General features: G+C 35.9%; 1 protein-coding gene across 6 annotated transcripts in view; it reads left to right on the forward strand.

Moving 5' to 3' along the window:
- The first annotated feature begins 4210 nt into the window (after positions 1 to 4210).
- Positions 4211 to 18778, forward strand: part of Golgb1 (golgin B1) — a 73771-nt gene continuing 59203 nt past the window's right edge. For 5 of the 6 annotated variants that reach the window (XM_047563401.1, XM_047563406.1, XM_047563402.1 and 2 more), the window contains exons 1-4: positions 4211 to 4341; positions 16026 to 16120; positions 17300 to 17452; positions 17665 to 17817. In XM_047563401.1, the coding sequence (XP_047419357.1) occupies positions 16028 to 16120; positions 17300 to 17452; positions 17665 to 17817 (399 nt within the window). In that variant the 5' untranslated portion in view covers positions 4211 to 4341; positions 16026 to 16027. The remainder of the gene's footprint in view (positions 4342 to 16025; positions 16121 to 17299; positions 17453 to 17664; positions 17818 to 18778) is intronic. The other variant, XM_047563404.1, reaches the window with a different exon arrangement.

Below are 18778 nucleotides of genomic sequence, written 5' to 3' on the forward strand. Positions count from 1 at the left end.
CTTTGACTACAGAATGTTTAATACACTATGGATATATAATGGGATTTTTACTGATGTAGGGAAATAAAGGAGATAAGGATCCAGAGCTCTGAAGGTCAAGAATACAGAAATTTTAAAAAAAATTTAGTTGTCAATGAACATTTATTTTATTTATTTATTTGTATGTGGTGCTGAGAATCAAACCCAGTGTCTCACACAAGCTAGGAAAGTGCTCTATCAACGAGATACAACCCCAACCTCAGAAACACTTTCATATGGATTACTGCTCAATGTTTCTGTCAATCTGAAACAGTATCAGAAAGTAAAAATGTGTAAGTGTATATACATATATATTTACAAATTTTACTCATGAAAAGGTAGAAAAATCTGACTGGCTATTAACTATAGAGAAAATATTTAGAAATTATTAATATCTCTGAAGAAAAGTGTATAAACCAGACTATTTTATAGGCAACTACTTTTGGGGCTTTGTTTTTAGATGGAAAGTTGGTGTCCCCATGAAATTCATATGAGTTGGGGCTTTTGGGAAATGTTCATGTCATGAAGTTATATCCTTTATGAATGCGATTAATGCTTTTATAAAAGAGCCTCAGAGTGCTCCCTTGTCTCTTTAACCACAGAAGATGCAGTGAGAAGACAACATCTGTGAACCAGGAAGTGGTCCCTCACCAGACACAATTTCCAGTGCCTTGGTCTTGGATTCCCCAGCCTCCTCAACTGGGAAATAAATTTTTGTTGTTTATAACCCATGTAGACTGTGATATTCTGTTATAGAATCCCATACTAAAACAGACTTCCAAAGGACAGGTATTTGCTTTTTCTGGGAACCTGATAGGGCCTTATGAAGACAAAGAGGAGCAAAGCCAAGGTTGGAAATCGAGTGGTGGTTCCATGGCAGGGTGTATTAGTTACCTTTTCATCACTAAACAAATATCTGACATAAACTTATTAAGGAGAAAGGTTTATTTCAGTTCACAATTTTTAAAATTTCAGTTCATGGTCTGTTGGCCTCATTGCTTCTAGACCTGCTGGGAGAAAGCATATCATGGGGAGATGTGACAGAGCAAAGTCACTCATCTCAAAAAAGAGGAAAGGAAGTGGAAAGGGTGTCCCACTTTCCTCTTCAAGGCACACCCCCAATGACCTGAAGACCTCCCATCAGATCCTACCTCTGAAAGTTTCTGCAACCTCCTTTAACCCATGGGCCTTTGGGGGACATTCCAGATCCAAGCTGTAGCACAGGGCTACTGAAACCAAAAGTCCAACTGTACACCAAATTAGGGAATGGTCACTCTCCAAGGGAAACATAAGTGACTGCAGAATTTTGTGATTTCAGAATAATATACAAACTCTTAGCATAAAATGGCACACACCATTTTCTGACCTGCTCTTTATATATCAGCTCATTCATATCACTCATATCATGTTTCTTAATCAGTCTGTGCACATGCTGCTCCTTATGCCTTCACTATTCTTTACCCTCTTATTTTCTCTGGATCAACACCTATTGTCTTCCATCATCTCAGTCAACCTCTCAGAGCCTATAGTCTTCAGTTAAATTTCATTATAAATTATTTCCAATCATCCCGTGCTCCTTGAAAAAAAACCTCAGCTCTTTAATTTTTCATCCCATCATCCTCCATTTCCCAGAGTCTACTGTAATTCTGAGTGACCAGTCAGTGCTCACTCAAGAATAAAAGATAGGGCCAAAAGAAGACCTACCAGACACAATTTTCTAATCTCTTGTCCTGTGAGGAATTTTCATTCTCTTAAAACTGAAAGATCAATTCTGAAGCTAACTGTGGAATCAAGTAAGTAGGTAAACAGAGAGGTAAATTTTGTGTAAGGGAGTGGTTAATAGGACTCTCATGTGATGTCTTCTGCTTTCTAAGGTAGAATAAAGTTCATCTTCTGGGAGAGTGAGGAGTAGATATGGGGTTGAGATTTGACAAGGATATTAAAGTTTCAATTAAATGCTATGAGAAATGGGAGAGTAGAAGACACACCAAGGATTGGGTGGTGTCCTAAGGATGGAGTGAAGTTGGAATGTGTAGTGAGGGTCATGACACTGATGTTCCTAAAGCTGCCGTGGTTCTGATGTCCCAGTAGCATACAGCATTCCAAAGGTGGTTGAACCCATCCAGGACAAGGCTTTACTAGGTGGATAAAATCAGGAATTTGAGAATATATCATATTGATAGAAATGCTCCAGTGTCATTGCTGGTGGGGCTGCAAATTAATGCAGCCACTCTGGACAGCAATGTGGAGACTCCTTAGAAAACTTGGAATGGAACCACCATTTGACCCAGCTATCCCACTCCTTGGCCTATACCCAAAGGACTTAAAATCAGCATATTACAGAGATACAGCCACATCAATGTTCATAGCTGCTCAGTTCACAATAGCCAGATTGTGGAACCAACCTAGATGTCCTTCAATTGATGAATGGATAAAGAAACTGTGAGATATATATATATATATATACACACACACACACACACACACACACACACACAATGGAATATTACTCAGCCATAAAGAATGATAAAATTATGGCATTTGCAGGCAAATGGATGAAATTGGAGAATATCATGCTAAGTAAGATAAGCCAATCTCAAAAAACCAAAGGAGGAATGATCTCGCTAATAAGTGGATGATGACACATAATGGGGGGTGGGAGGGGTTAGTGTTAAGGTTAGAGTTAGGGTTAGGGAGGGGGGCAAGAATGGAGGAAGGAAGGATTGTATAGAGGGAAAAGGGTGGGAGGGGTGGGGGGAAGGGAAAAATAACAGAATGAATCAAACATTACCCTATGTAAATTTATGATTACACAAATGGTATACCTTTACGCCATGTACAAACAGAGAAACAACATGTATCCCATTTGTTTACAATAATAATAATAATAAAAAAGAAATGCTCCAGTGTTCTGGCATTGGGTAACTACTTCAGATTCTGGTTCTGCCCCTCACTGTATGACCCTGCACAATTTACTTAACCTTCTGAAGTTTTTATTGTATCAGGTCTAAAATGAGAATCATGTATACTTTACTGAGTGCCTGCCTCTGTATTATTCTGGAAACTGGAGATACAGTTGAGATCAAAAGAGAGAAAAAGCTACTTTCTTGGAACTAATCATCTAGTGAGGAGAAAATAAGATTAATAAAATATACTGTATGTTTGATAAAATGCTTAGAAAAAAAGCAGCCAAAAAAAAAAAAAAAAAAAAAAAAGGTATATCACTGTAGTGGACAACATTAGATGGGTGACCAGGAAGGACTTACTTGACTTATGTTTGAACCTCAAAGGGATGAGGATGCATATAAATGGGCTAGCTAAATACCTGGTACACAGTAAAATTCAAAAAATTCAACCTAATATTATTCTTACTGCGAAGAAAGTGCCTAAAATGACAGCTCACTGGGAGCTGGTTGGTCTCCCCCACCCGCTTTACTGAGGGGCTTAAAACAGAGCCTGTGATTTCGGTCTCCTGCTGGAGCTCCTCATTAATTCACATTCCAGAGTCTGCGCCCTCAAATATCACCGTTTGCTTAAAGAACTGTTGAAGCACCACTTACTAAGAGGCACTTTCCTACTGTTCACTATTCCTCACTTCTCACACTTATGTCCTTAGAGATATCGCCAATCTTCTTTCACATTAACACCAGGTCCTTGTCGCCGTTTGTCTTTGGACATGTCACTTCTCTGGTTCTCATTTTTCATTGCAAAATGAAAAGGTCAAAGATCAACTTTCCGACTTTAGTGTTTTTATGATAGGAGCAAATCCCATTTCCCCGCTCCCTTTTACATTGTTCATTCAACCATCTGACGCAGCTGGTGACCTCAGTCCAAAGTCTCCAATGAAACCTAAGCTTATTCTGGGTCAGTCACAACCAACCTGGCGGAGGAATGAGAGGCAACCGGAAAATCCACCTAACACCGGTAACATCTGACCTTTCCAGAACGCCCTCCCTCTCGGCCTTTCCGGTCTTTCCCCATCTTCTTCCGGGACACTCGTTCGCATTTGATCCCGCCCTTCGCCCAGTCCTTAAAGTCCATTGGCTGTTTCTTTGAGGAAGCGGCGGACTTCTCAGGCATTGATTGGCTTCTGTCATTGTTGATGGGTTTAGTTACAAACAAGGCGTGCCTGGTCTCCCTGGTAACATTGTGAAGACAGTTGTGATTGGTCGACATCCTAATCCCATTTTCCGTCCGGACTGCGAGTGGCTGAGTCCCCCAGCGGGGCGCGGCGGTGGTAGGTGTCGTGTATGGTGTTCCCGAGCTGACGTGGCTTAGATTGGGAGGGGGGCTGCTGGAGCCTCCCGCCGCAGTCGCTTCTAGGTGAGTGGGTGACGCTCCCCAACACCTCCCCTCCGTGAGTGCTGTAACGGTCACCCCCGCCACCCGGGCCGCAGGCACTTTCGGAGCAGCCACAGTCGAGTACCCTCTCTGCCCCGCCTCTCCCGGATTCAGTCAGGGTCCAGCTCTTCACCCGCCTCCCTTCACCTACCCGGCCTAGTTCTAGCAGCCCTCATCCCTGTTGGCCCAGCCGGAGGGTTTTGGCGTCGCCCTGCTCGGCTTCGCAGCACGTACAAGCGGTGTGCCCCTTACCCAGCACATTTCTCCCCCCCCGGAGCGACAGGGAAAGGCTCCCGGGTCAGTCCTGTCCTCAGAGCCCTCTTTCCTGAGCGGCCTGCTTTGGTCGGCCTCGGTACGCAGCAACTGACGTCGGAGAGAACCCGCCGGGCCCCGCACCCTGGCCCTGAATAAACTTAGTGTCCCGAAGGGGAGACAGGTCGTAAGGACTGAGGTCAAAGAAACATTGGAACTAACGAAACACGGTCGAACGATCCTTCTAATGCTAAAGGGTTGCTGGAAAGATGAGACTAAAGAGATCCCTGTGATCCCAGCAATACTAAAACCCCAGGAATCAGGTGGGCAGGTAGTTGAAGGAAAGGGGACTTAGAAGAGAATTCTGGAGGAAAAGACTTGATTTGGTTGCATGGACTGTGTTTATTGTGCGTAACAGGAGTTTGAACTCGAGGGTTGAGGCCTCTGAAGAATGGTGAATATATTTATCTGACTTATTTAAAGAGCTCCAGTTGGCCTATGGGGAGAGAGCAGTTTAAGAACGGGACGGAGATATTTAAAATCTTGGACAAGCACTTTCACTTTTGGAGGTAGTTGGAACTCTTCAAACATTAAAGGGACCCGTTTACAGTTCTATGCAAGATGGCAGTGGAGAACTTAACAGAATTGCTGGCAGCCTTTCCAGAAGCCATAAATTAATAACATTGGGCTGTCAGAATGACTATGAAGGATTAACTCCAGGAAATACTTTGTTAGAAAAATGGGAGGATTTACTCATGAAATAGATACAGGAAACTGTTAAAGAGTACTTTAAAATTGCAGGACTGGTTTGTAGCCCAGTGGTAGAGCTCTTGCCAATTTTGAGCATGTGTTTCCCCCCAAATATTGTATATTTATTGTGGCTAACATATGACTACTTCTGTAAATATATCATGTCTGTTATAAAATATACAAAAATTAAATTTAAAAGAAGAAATTTTTTAAAATGGTAGAACATCTGAGGATCTCCAGAGTGAGGGGAACCTCCATTCTTCTGTGATGAGTCCCTTTCTAAAAATAATCATCTTTAGATCTTATTATCTATGCTTGATGTTTAATGCCCCCTGCTCTTTTTTCCCCTTTAGGTTAATGGGTTGATTTGGGGATATTGATATTACCTTGTTTATAAAATAAATCATTAACTTCTCTAGGTTAACTACAATTAGGAATAAAGTATTTGGGGATGGGTACATCTCACTACCCATCATTACATACTAGTCTGTTGTTAAGAACCTTTATGTAAGTGATTAAGCTTTACCATACTGTTTTTAATTAAGATATTTTAAAATCAGTTTTATGAACTTCAGTACCAAAGGATATAATGTCAAACAAACCTCTCTATTATCTATTGATTTTCTTCTCCATTCCCCACTAACCAGAAACAGTTTCTTGATTGAATCCTTAAGAAATTTTCTGATCATAGTGAAGCATACATATAATATATACCTCACTTCATGTGAACCTTAATGCACATGCTATTCTACATCCTTTCTTTGTCACTTAATACCATACTCAGTTTGAGTATTCCTAATCTGAAAAATCACAAATGATCCAAAATCTAAAACTGTGAGCACCAGGACATGAAGCCACAAGTGGAAAACTCTACACCATGCAACTTCATTTCATGCACAAAATTATTAAAAATATTATGTAATATTATCTTCAAGCTCAGTATATAAGGCATATATGCCAAAATGAACATTGTGTTTACACTTGAGTTCTATCCCCAAGATATCTCATTATGTATATGCAAATATTCCAAAATTCAAAACCATTCAAAATCTGAAACATTTCTGGTCTCAAGTATTTTTGGATAAAGGGTACTTAGCCTGTATTAGACATTTTCAGTATACCTGAGTATAAAAATACTTAATCTTTCAAGTGGCTTTCCCTTGTAGAAACAACTGTCCTGGTAATGGAGATTTAGATTGTTTTCAGTCATTAGCCATCGAACACTACTCTAGTGAGCATCTTTGTGTGTTTGTAGTGTCCTTAAATGTGCCTGTCTGTGGTATAAACAATGTGGAATTTTGGGGACCATACTATTAGGAATCATATATCATGCTAAAAAAAAAATCACCTATTAGTCTTAAAATTAAAAGGGCTGGGAATGTAGCTTAACGGTAGAATGTTTGTGTAGCATGTTAATATTAACGGGTATAAAACTCACTCTTGAGTTCTTAAGAAGTCATATTAGTGGAATTTAGGATGGTCCTTGTCAGTATTTTAAGGTGAGGAAACTGAAATTGAAAAGGTATAGAGACAGTGTGATAAAACTTCTTGTTGAGCCTTGCTCAGTTCCCTGGCTCCCAGTTTGGTGCTCTTTCCATGATGTCAGCCTCTTTCCCTGAATTTCTCATTGTTTAGTCAATCTCTGAGAGACTCCTTTTATCCTGTCTGAAATGGTATATCTCTAGCATCCTCTCAGATTTTATCTCATTAAATACTGGTCTTTCTTTGCTTATTATTTTTAAATGGTAAATAAGCTTTTAATAAACTTTTTTTTATCTTTTTCTGATGCTTGTTTAGCTGAGTGACCTTGAAATGTTTTCTTTGAGTGTCAGCTTTCCCCATCTATAAAATGGAGATGATGATAATGCTTAACTTGAAGATTTTATTAAGATAAGGAAGGAGTATATGTAAAGTATATGGTGTATTCGCTTTGCAATTAAATTAAATATTTCTCAATATTATTGTTATCCTGTGTTCATGTGTATGTATCCTTTGCATGTAATGATTTTCAGTAGGATGCCAATAAAAGCATAGCCTCTGAGGAAAGATGAATCAGAATATCATGTGTGGTATAGGGGAGAGAGGAGGAAAATTATAGTTTGAAAAAATTTCAGGATTTCTGCATAATGGAAAAATTTTAAAATCATATATCCACAATAGACATTACATAAAACAAGATATGTCACAAATTTTCTAATTTCACAAGTTTCGATCTTAAGGCCTGTCACCTTGGGTGGGTGAGTATGTGCACACATTTGCAAACATGATATTTTTACAATTCTCTGAAGTGTGGGTGTGGAAACCACTGTCTGAAATTTCACTACTTTGCTGTTTAGTTCTAAAAGTAGTAGTGATAGCAGTAGGGTCCAGGCTATGTAGAGAAGAAAGTGTGGGTGTGAACAGAGTAGGGCTGTGATAGAGGGGATGGTAGAGGGATTGTCAGGGAATCTGAAATGAAAGTGATGGAAAGCAGCCAGTCACTTAGTTATATATAGGTTAGAACATGTAACAAAAAGCCTGGGGTTAAGTCTAGAAACTCCCTTATGAATATGCTGAGTTGCTTGAATTGATCATTACTGAATCAAAACATTACATTATATCTCATAAATTGTACAAATATTATGTCAATCAAAAATAAAAACAAAAGAAACTCCCTGTGATGCCTCTGCACATAATTGCTTAATAATTAATTTTTTAGAAAACCTTTTCATTTAAAAATAAAACAGATAGGGAAAGCCACACCACAAAATATCTATGGCATAATGAGTATGTGAATGTTCTTGTTATAACTACCAGGTAAAGAAATATAACTTTGCCCATCATCCCAGAGACTTGACTCATGTGTCCCATCCCACTTGCTTCCTTCCAAAAGTATTCACTTCCTTGTGATTTCTTTTCAGTTTCTTTACCAAAATGTGAATGTCATCTTTATAAACTTGCTATATCACTTAAGTCTTTTCCTTATAATTATTGCTGAAGAACTTAGGCCTTTTGACTTGAGTTTTCCAGTCTAGAAATTGCACATTCATTCCGCAGTTCAGCCTGTTCTCTGTCCTCTGCCTTTCCTGCAGATTGGTACCAATCTGTTGATCCTGTTTAAATCCATGAGTTCATTCGGGTGTGTAAATGTTAGAATGGATTATTTTCTTTTATTAGATGGAATAAGGAAAGGATTTATAAGGAAATGAGGAAATGTATCCTCACATCTGCTGTTTCCTTCCGAATGTTAAAGTTCAAATAGGAAAGGCAAAATAAATCTTTATATTATTTTGAAGATAATTGGTTCAGATTGTTAGTTTATTCCCATTTGAATTTATAAATTTAAAGACTTTGTGGGTTCAATCTATTGTTAATTCTTTTTTTTTTCTTTTTTTGTGAGTTGCTTAACTTATTTATTTGGTGGTGCTGGGGATCGAACCCCAGGACCTTGTGCTTGCCAAGCAAGTGCTCTACCACTGAATTATATTGGTAGCCCAGCAATTCTTATTCTTAAATAAATTCAGATTGTTCTTTTAGCCAGTGGGAACCTGGGCCTTTTAGCTCCTTAATCTTTTTAACCTGACTCTAGTAGTCTTTGGTAGCTGCCTTGCTAACTTGTGACAAGATGTTTCAGACTCATTCTGTGTATTTCCTAATTTAGAACAGGAATCAGCCATTTCTCTAAGAAGCCCTCCTATTAAAAGAAACACAAAACATTTTTTTTTTTGTAATGATAATGGTATTCTCATTTGGTCACTGTAAGTCTTCTAAGTGGTCAGAACTGGGAAGCTATAAAGATTAAATAAATACCTTATAAATTCATACTGATACTTGAAATTCAAAATCAGTATTCTGGGACTTTAATTTCTTCTGTACTTCTGTATCTTCTTTTTTCATACCAAAAATATGATAATAGAATTTGTGTGCCTGTAATTACTATTTGGTTGAATCCCACATTCCACATGAAATAATCTGGGAATAACAATGCTAATACAGCCACCACCACCTTTGATTATTAAAAAGTTTCAGAGTTTTTCCTTTTCCTTCTTTGTTTTGCATTTGCTGTTTACAATCTTCCCAATTTTTCTCATTGTTTTCCTGTATTTGGCTAGAGTATATAGTCATTACATACTATGATTTCCCTCCCAGTCTTGGTCTTGGTTCTACTAGTAAGTATATATTTAATGTTCACTATCAGTTTAAGTGAATAAAGAAATAATGGTATTCTCAAGTTTTTTCTTTAATGAATTCCTTTGGAAAGGTTGAAGGGAAAATGTTTCATGATTTTTTTTGCTTGTTCATAACATTTTGTGTGTACTCTTTATATCTGAACTTCATTTTTTTTAACCTTTTTTCTTGAATATCTTAAATCTGTAACTCATTTCTTTTTGGGCAAAACATTGCTGATGAAAAGTCTGATTATAATCTTAACTTACAAGTCATATGATCTTCTGGCCTAAATCCTTAAGGATTTTTTTTTTATAATTTTACTAGACTATCTTGTTGGGTCATTCAGAGATTGATGCTCTCAGGTACATGGAGGGCTCTTTCCATATGTACTTTTAAATCTTTTTTAAAATTTCAGATAAGCATTTTTGGGTTAGGGTTTTTCATATTTGTGTTGTTCCTTTCTTTTGTTTTCTTCAGGGAATCCAGATTATTATCTTCAATATCACTTTTCCTTGCATCTTATTTAACTCTTTTTTAAATTTAATAAATTATTAGGAATAATTATAGATTGTTTAGAAATTTTGCGAAGATCGTACATAGTTCCAGTATACCTTTCACCCAGTCTTCTGTAATGTTAACATGTTACATTAGCAATGTACCAAATTTAGAAACCACTATTGAAAAGAAAGTTTTAGAATCTGTTTTGATGAGTTGTGGCTTTAAAGTTGACTGTAGCTGTGAGTCTTATAGTTTGAATAAGTAATTATATATAGTCATTAGTATATATAATTACTCTATATAATTACTCACATAATTATATATACTAATGTATGACCCTGTGTTGCCCTCTACTAGTTATACATGATGTTTCACATGGTTGTATGTATTTATGCTTGGTCCTATATTGCCCTCCTAGGAGGTAGTTCTTTTCCTTTCCTGTCTCAGGCATCTTTTTCAAATTGCTGTGTGCTTCTTAAGTCATCCAAAACAATTTGTTATAGAAACAGTTCTCGTTACTTCTTTCTTAAGAACCATGACTGCCCTAAACAGTATTAACTTACTACTCTGCATAGTCTCTGAAGCAGAGACTAATTTTAATTAAGTACTAATTTTGTACAAAACTGTTTATATTTCTCCCTGCTGAGGGTTTTCAAAGCCAAATAATAATTTATGACAGAATATAAAATTCAGCATAATCATTTAAATGAGCAATAAGCACTGTTCAGTTCTTTTTTTTTTTCCTGTCAAAGCATTCATATGGTTCTTACTTTTATAGAGTTTATGAAGTTGACATTCACCTGAATAAATAACACAGTAGTGGTTACAACAGTGAGTTAATTTTCGAATAGCTTTGGATTTACTTAAAACTTGCAGAGATTGGTATAGAGCGTTACTACTGTATATTCTTCATCTAGTTTACCTAATGTTAACATGTTACATAACCATGGTAAGTTTGAATTACATTGGTATGTAAACATTAGGTAAACTACAGATAGACTTCATTCAGATTTCACCATTTTTTCCTACTAATGTCTTTCTTCTGATTCAGGATCCAGTCATTTAATCAGCAGGTCTCCTTGTTTCCTCTGATCTATACCTGTTTCTTAGTCTTTTGCCATCTTTCATTACTTTGAAAGTTTTGAAGAATATCGGTCAGGTATTTTTTAGAGTGTCCTGTATTTGGCTTTACCTGTTGTTTTCTCATAATTAGCCTGGGGCTATAGGTTTGGGGGAAGAAAGAGAGGTAAGGTATTCTTCTTACCACATCATTAGAGGATACATGTTATTATGATGAATTATCAGTGGTGATTTTAACCTTGATCTCTTTGTTGAGATGGTGACTACCAGGTCCCTCTACTCTGAAGTTGCTGTTTTTCCCTTTTCGCATTAAATTCTTTGGAAGTGAGTCCCTAAGTCTATCCCATGCTCAAGGATAGTAGAATTAAGATCTAGTTTCTGGAAGGGCAAGTGTCTACATAGATTATTTGGAACTCTTTCTTAAGAAAGATTTGTTTCTTTTGTATCAAATTTTTATTTATTGTCTACTATCTACCTGAGTGTTAGAGTGATAGGTATTTATTTTTTATTTGAGTTATAATCCTAAACTATTATTTGTTTTGTGACTTGTCATACCTTTGGCCATTGGGAGCTCCTTCAGGTTGACTTCTTGTCACATGTCCCCATTTCATTTTATTTCATTTTATAGCACTTTCTTACTTTCTGGTGCTACAAGATAAGATCCTTCAAGCTTATCTGGTGTCCTTTCTGCCCGAACTCTGAATAACCAGCCATTTCTTTAAGGGGACCTGGTTCATTTTATTGGAGATTGGTATTAGAAATCAAGATCTGATTGCTGGATGTGCTTACCGCTACTGATGTGTTACTGTTTTTAGGACTTTTCAGTAGGTACAGCTAGGATATATATTCTTGTATAATAACTTATTATATGTAGTACATAGATATCTATATTTCTATGTCTACTAATATATATTAGAAGAGACATGAATTCCTATTGATATCTTTGACTCTAATCCAGTACTACAGGGTTTATCCTAGGCTTCTTTATTTGGTTATTTGTAACTTCCTTCACTGATAGTGAGAAACTTAGATCTCACTGACATACTAGTTAATTTTTTAAAAAGTTATATTTAAGTTTACTTTGGGAGATGCACAGTTCTATGAGCTTTGACAGATGCCTGTAGTTATGAATCTACTACCCCAGCACCATACAGAATAGTTCCTTTACCTTAAAATCTTCCTTGTGTGGATTTTTTCTCTCCACTTTGGGGCTGGGGATTAGGACTTGTATACGGCTAAGCACACGCTATACCACTGATCTACATCCCCAGTGCCTCCCTTATGTGGCCTTTTTATTGTCAACCACTCCCCCTTCCCTCAAATCCTGACAACTATATTGGCATAGCTCTTTTTCTATTTTCCATTATGTTATAAATAGAATAATATAATATGTAAGTTACTACATTTACCTTCTTCCACTTAGCAAAAGGCATTTTAAATTTTTCCATTTTGTGTCGTATGAATCAATAACTCAGTCCTTTTTAAAATGTTCTATTACTGCATTATAATTACACTTAATAGTGGGATTCACTGTGACATTCATAGATGCACATAACATAATTTGCTCCATTTTGTCCCCCAGTATGTTCACTTTCTTTCCCTCTTCCCCCTGATCCCCTTACCCCACTCTACTGGTCTCCCTTTTATTTATTTATTTTTTATTGATGCATTATAGTTATACATACAAGTGGGATTCATTGTGGTGGTTTCATACATGTACATAGCATAATTTGGTCAATTTCATTCATCAGTACCTCCCTATTCCCTTTCCTCCCTGCCCAGTCCCCTTCCTCTACCTGGCTATTCTCCCTTCTATTTTTGTTAGCTCATTCCTTTTTAATGTTGAATAGTAATGGCATTGTTCAGATGTAACCACACATACATTCACTAATTGAATATTTTGATGGTTTTCAGTTTTTGTGATAAACTTGTTTTCATTTCATTGGGTTAAATACTAGGAGCAGGGCTGGTAAATTTTCCAGAGTAGCTGTACCATTTTTCATTCTTTTCTGTCATGAAGGAAAGTTCCTGTTGCTTTAAGTCCTAGCTAGCATCTTGAAAAAATAATTAATTTAGCAATTCTTATAGTTGTATAGTGGTTTCTTTGTGCTTTCAATAGATATTTTCCTAGACAAATAAGGTTAAGCATACTTTCATATACTTATCATCCATATGTCTTATTTGATGAAGTTTTTGTTGTTATCTCTTTTACTTTTCTCTATCAGGTTCTTTGCTTTCTTATTGAATTTTAAGAAGGTTTTATTTTCTTTTAAAAATTCTGGATAGTTCTTTCCTAGATGTGTTATTTGCAAATATTTTCTCCCACTCTGGAGTTTGTCTTTATTCTTTTAATATTGTGTTCATAGAGCAAAAATTTTAAATTTAGATAAATTCCTGTTTTGTCAGTTTTTTCCTATTATATGTTGCGCCTTTTGTTGTGTCTGAAAACTCATTGCTGAATCCAAGGTCACTCAGATTTTCTCTGTTTTTTTTCCCAGAAATTTAAAATTTTACAGTGTAAGTTGAAATTCTGATCTATTTTTTATATAAGGTGCGAATTATGTGTCAATGATTACTTTTTTGAAGCTGTTCAATTATTCTACTAGTATTTGTTGAAAAGATTTTTCTTCAATTAAATTAAAGTTTGTACCCTTCTTAAAGATTAGTCGACTCATTTGTTTTTTTTTCCCCTAGGTTTTCTACTCTTCTGTTGAATTATGTTTCTGTGTTTTCACCAGTGCTATACTATCCTGTAATTCTTTATAAGTTCTACTTTTCTTGCATTTTCATGTAAATTTATTTTGTAAATAAGCTTAGAGTCAGTTTATTGATGTTTTCTAAAAGCTTGCTGGCATTTAGATTGGAATTGCAATAACTTTATAGATCAAAAATGGGGAGAATTGATATCTTAACACAGTGTAAAGTCTCCAAATCCATGTATGTGGGTTTTCTTCATTTGTTTAGATTTTTTAATTTCTTCTCTCCATTTTTATTTATTTTTTTCTTCCATTTTTAAATAGTTTTCAGCATATCAGTCTTGCACATATTTTATTAAATCTCTTCCCAAATCCTTTCCTTTTTTTTTCTCAATGCTGTTGTAAATATTATTCTATTAATTTCAAATTCCACTTGCTCAAGCCTTGTAATAGAAATTCAGTTGACTTTTACATATTGACCTTGTATCCTACAACCTTGCCAGATTCACTTATCAGTTCAGGAGCTAATTTGTGGTCATTTGATTGTTTGTTTTAGGAAATTCTGTTGGACCATCATGTCTTTTGCTGTTCCAATTTGTATGCCTTCTGTGTCCCTTTCTTCCTCATTGCACTGGCTAGTACTTCCAATATGATGTTGAATAGATATAGTAAGAGGTGACATCTTTGCTTTGTTTCTGATCTTATGGTAAGAGCAGTTAGTCAACATTAAATATGATGTTGGCAGTAGGATGTTTTATAGATACTCTTTATTAGTTAAGGACATTTACTTCTGTTCTTAGTGTGCTGAAAGTTTTTATTATGAATGGATGTTGAAATTTGTTAAATGCTTGTAATAAATTTATTACTATGATATAGCTTTTCTTTCTGAGTCTATTAATATAGTTAATTACATTGATTTTCATATATCAAGCCAGCCTTGCATTTCTTAAATTCCTCTTAGTTGTGCTATATTAGCTTTTTATATATTGTTGAATTTAATTGGCTAATATTCTGTAGAGGATTTTGAGAATTTTGTTGAGTGTGTCCCTGAGGCATATCGGTTCATTATTGTCTTATAAAATCTTTATCTGATATTAGTAGATAATGTTGATCTCATAAAAGAAGTTATAAAGTGTTTCCACCTCTTCTATCTTATGGAAGAGATTATATAAAATTGGTATTCTTTCTTCCTTAAATATTTGTTGTGACTCCTGATGAAGCCATGTGATCTGGAATTTTCTTTTTTAGAAGTCTTTAATGTATACATATATAAGTGTAAATATGTATGTTTACATATATACACATATCCACCTATGTGTGTTCAGGTTCTCTGTTCTTAGATTTTGGTAGCTTGTGTCTTTCAAACAGTTGACTCATTTCATCTCTTTGAATTTATGAATGCTGTTCTCTTTGAATGTATCTTAGATCACTAGTGGTATTTTGTCTTCATTTATGATGTTAATAATTTATTTTTTTCTTAATCAGATTGACTAGAACTTTATCATCTTTGTTGATCTTTTCAAAGAACCATCTTTTTGATTTTATTGGTTTTCTCTATTTTTCTATTTTCCATTTTATTAATTTCTACTTTAATCTTTATTTTTTAATTCCCATTTCCTACTTATATTGGTTTTAATTTATTCTTCTTTTTCTAATTTACTTGAGAAGAAGCATAGGTTACTGGTTTCAGTCCTTCCTTCCTTTTCTAATATATGCATTTAATAATACATACATTTTGAACAATGGTTATATTTAACTTTTAGTGAAATTACATGGTTCATCAGGAAGGCTTAATGAAAGAATGGGGTACCTGGGGGCACAAAAAAAGCAAAAGTTTGCTGAATCACAGGGCTTTCTTTAAAAAGTAGGGGAGGATTACATTCTGGAAGAGGAAGGAAGATTAAAAAATTCATTTTTGTGATTGAAACTGTGGTGAGAGGAAGGGCATTAAAGATAACCTTTAAGATATACTTAACAATTATGTACAATTATTTAAAGATTGTGACCTTGTATTTTATTTTTAAAAATGATATTAGGATAGTGATTCTAATCTGTGCTGTTGCAACTGTGTGACTATACTGTACACACTCAAATGCCCTTTTGAAGAAATCATCAGGCTGCATTCTCTGTCTAATACATATCTATATATCACCTGCATAGTTTTCTTATTGGTGATATGTTTACCAATATATGTGCAGCCTTGTCCATTTTGTTGATTCGTATGTTTTCCTTTTTCTACAGAAATGCTGAGCCGATTATCAGGATTAGCAAATGTTGTTTTGCATGAATTGTCAGGAGATGACACTGATCAGAATATGACAGCTCCCTTAGACCCTGTGAGTAGCTCTGTTCTAAATTAAACTGATGAGACATGTTCCATGCTCTTCTAAGGAAAATAATTTAAGATAGAAGTGTGTGACTATCCTTCCTCATGCAAGATGGAAACAAGGATTAAGGAAAATGTTAAAACTTTGTAAATGATCCTTCTCCTAAAATTTATGGCTTAAGAGGGGCAGGGATGGAAACCACATCCTGGATGAGATTTGAAAGATCTTTCTCATTTGTTCCTCTGGACCTGTTCAGTGCCAGATTGTTTTAAGGCTTCCTCCTCCTTGGGTACATATGTCTATTCCATAGAAAAGGTTTAAATGGTAAAAGGTTTGGGTTTGAGAATATCTGTTTGTTTGTTTACATTGATCTACCACTTTTCCTATATTTTGTATTTATTTTCTGAAGGAACCAAAAGAGAGGTCTATTAGTTTTCTGAAAAGACAAGGAATAATGCCTAGTGGTTAAGAGAGTTTTATTCAACTAAGTCTCTTAATTTAAAATTATGGGCTCCTCCACTTTATAGTTTGTGATCTTTACTTTCTTTTGTTGTTCTCTTTGGTAATCGGATTAGTCAACTTTTCATCACTGTGACAAAACTATCCAACAAGAACTTTGTAAAGGAGGGAAAGTTTATTTTGGCTCATGATTTCAGAGGTTTAGGCTATGGTGGGCCAGCTCCCTTGCTCTGGCACAAAGGTGAGGCAGAACACCGTGGCAGAGAGGCTCTGCTCAATTCATGGCATCCAGGAAGCAGAGAAAGACAAAAAGAGAAGTGGCTGCAGGGTAGATAAATCCTTCCAGGTCATGCACACCTAGTGACTCCTCTCCTCCAGCTCTGCCCCACCTGCCTCTAGTTACCACTCAGTTAGTCCATTCAAACTAGGATGAAGGTCATAGCTCTCATGATTCAATCATTTCATCCCCAAACATTCCTGCTTTAACACAGGAGCTTGTGGGAGAACACCTCATCCAAACCATAGCAGTAATATTAGATTAATATTCAGTAAAATGCTCAATATATTGTAATGGCTGTAAGTACTGTTGGCTCAGTTATAAAGAGTCTTGAATTTCAAAGGGTATGAGTTGGGCAAAGAATAAGATGAAATTGTTGGAATGAAGGAACTCCTGTTTGGAAGTTAATAACCTTTTCCCTGGCGTATTGGCAACTTTTTTCTAAACATTAGGAAGTACCTCAGGAATCAGACATGGAATTTAATAATAGAACACAAGAGGATGTTTTGGAGCGCCTGGCTTATTCAGAACAGTTGGTGGTAGAGCTAAAAGAAATTATTAGACAGAAGGATGTTCAACTGCAACAGAAGGATGAAGCTCTACAGGTACTACTGCTTTTGTTCTTTCTTAGAGAGCATTTGCTAAAGGACAGATACACCATTCACTTAAGATTTTTTTCTTCACTTAGATTATTAGAGAATCTGATTCTTATTAATACTATAATGTAATGTCTACTAAGAGGGACTTTTGTTTTGTGCTAGATAAATATTTATGGTGGATAAGCATTCATGTATTTGTCATTATTGTTCTCTGGCAGGAGGAAAGAAAAGCTGCTGATAGCAAAATAAAAAAAATAAAACTTCATGCAAAGGCAAAATTAACTTCTTTGAATAAGCACATAGAAGAAATGAAGGCACAGGGAGGAACTGTTCTGCCTACAGAACCTCAGTCAGGGGAGTCATTCTCCAAGGTATGGGTACTGGCTATAAATGTCTTTTCTGAGTCTAAAAAGTCTCCCAATATGGAAATACTTCACTAAGCACAAACATTTATAGTGGTAAGATAATAAAGCACTAAATACTGTCCTTTTTGTAGGACAAGACTTATAATTTGAGTGGACTATCTATAGCCCACACATAGAGAATGAAAGGCCTACAGAAAACATGGACATGAAATGTCAGTTGTGGCCTAGACTTTCAGAGAATTAAAAAGGCTAACAAGAATTAACTACTAAAGTGAGACGTTTGGAGAGGAGACACATACTTTTTTGGAGGAGTTTCAACTTGGAGGAGTTAGAACATTAAACTAGATGACCTCTAACTTTTTTTTCTTGCACTCTGAAATCCTTTATTCAGTGACTTAATAAAGAAAAATTCTGTGTCCTCATATGGCCACATAGTGGTAGATTAATGTTTTACAGATTTTGGACTGAATCAGTCAGATTACCTTGGACTCCCTGTAAGGGAAGCTCCCTATGGCTATGGCTGCCACCAGTAAAACAATTTACAGAGAGGACTGAGGAAAGGTGCTATTTTGAGGAATAGAGTATTGTTCCAGTACTTATTATGTTTCCTTCATTATATTCCTATTTAGACAGCTCTGTGGACAACAAGAAACTTCAGTTTTGTGCAGGGTTCAGTGGATATTCTATGGAGGCAGGAATGTCACATGTGCACATTGTAGTTGTAGAGTCAGTCAGACTTCACCCTATTTGAGAAATCTTATTTTCTTAAGTTCTGTCTGTTGTACTCATTGACCAGCTAAATTCGTATTCTCATTGTTCTCAGTTCTGGGGAAAAAATGTTTTCATCAGTTTTCTAGGCATAACCTTTAGGGAAACTAGCTAGTTCCCTATTACCTTGGTCAGTTGAGGACATTACTTTTCCTGAAATGATAACCTTGTTTAACTTCTCAAAAACTTATTTTAAAGC

This window comes from Sciurus carolinensis, chromosome 9 (assembly GCF_902686445.1).
Source record: "Sciurus carolinensis chromosome 9, mSciCar1.2, whole genome shotgun sequence".
NCBI lineage: Eukaryota > Metazoa > Chordata > Mammalia > Rodentia > Sciuridae > Sciurus > Sciurus carolinensis.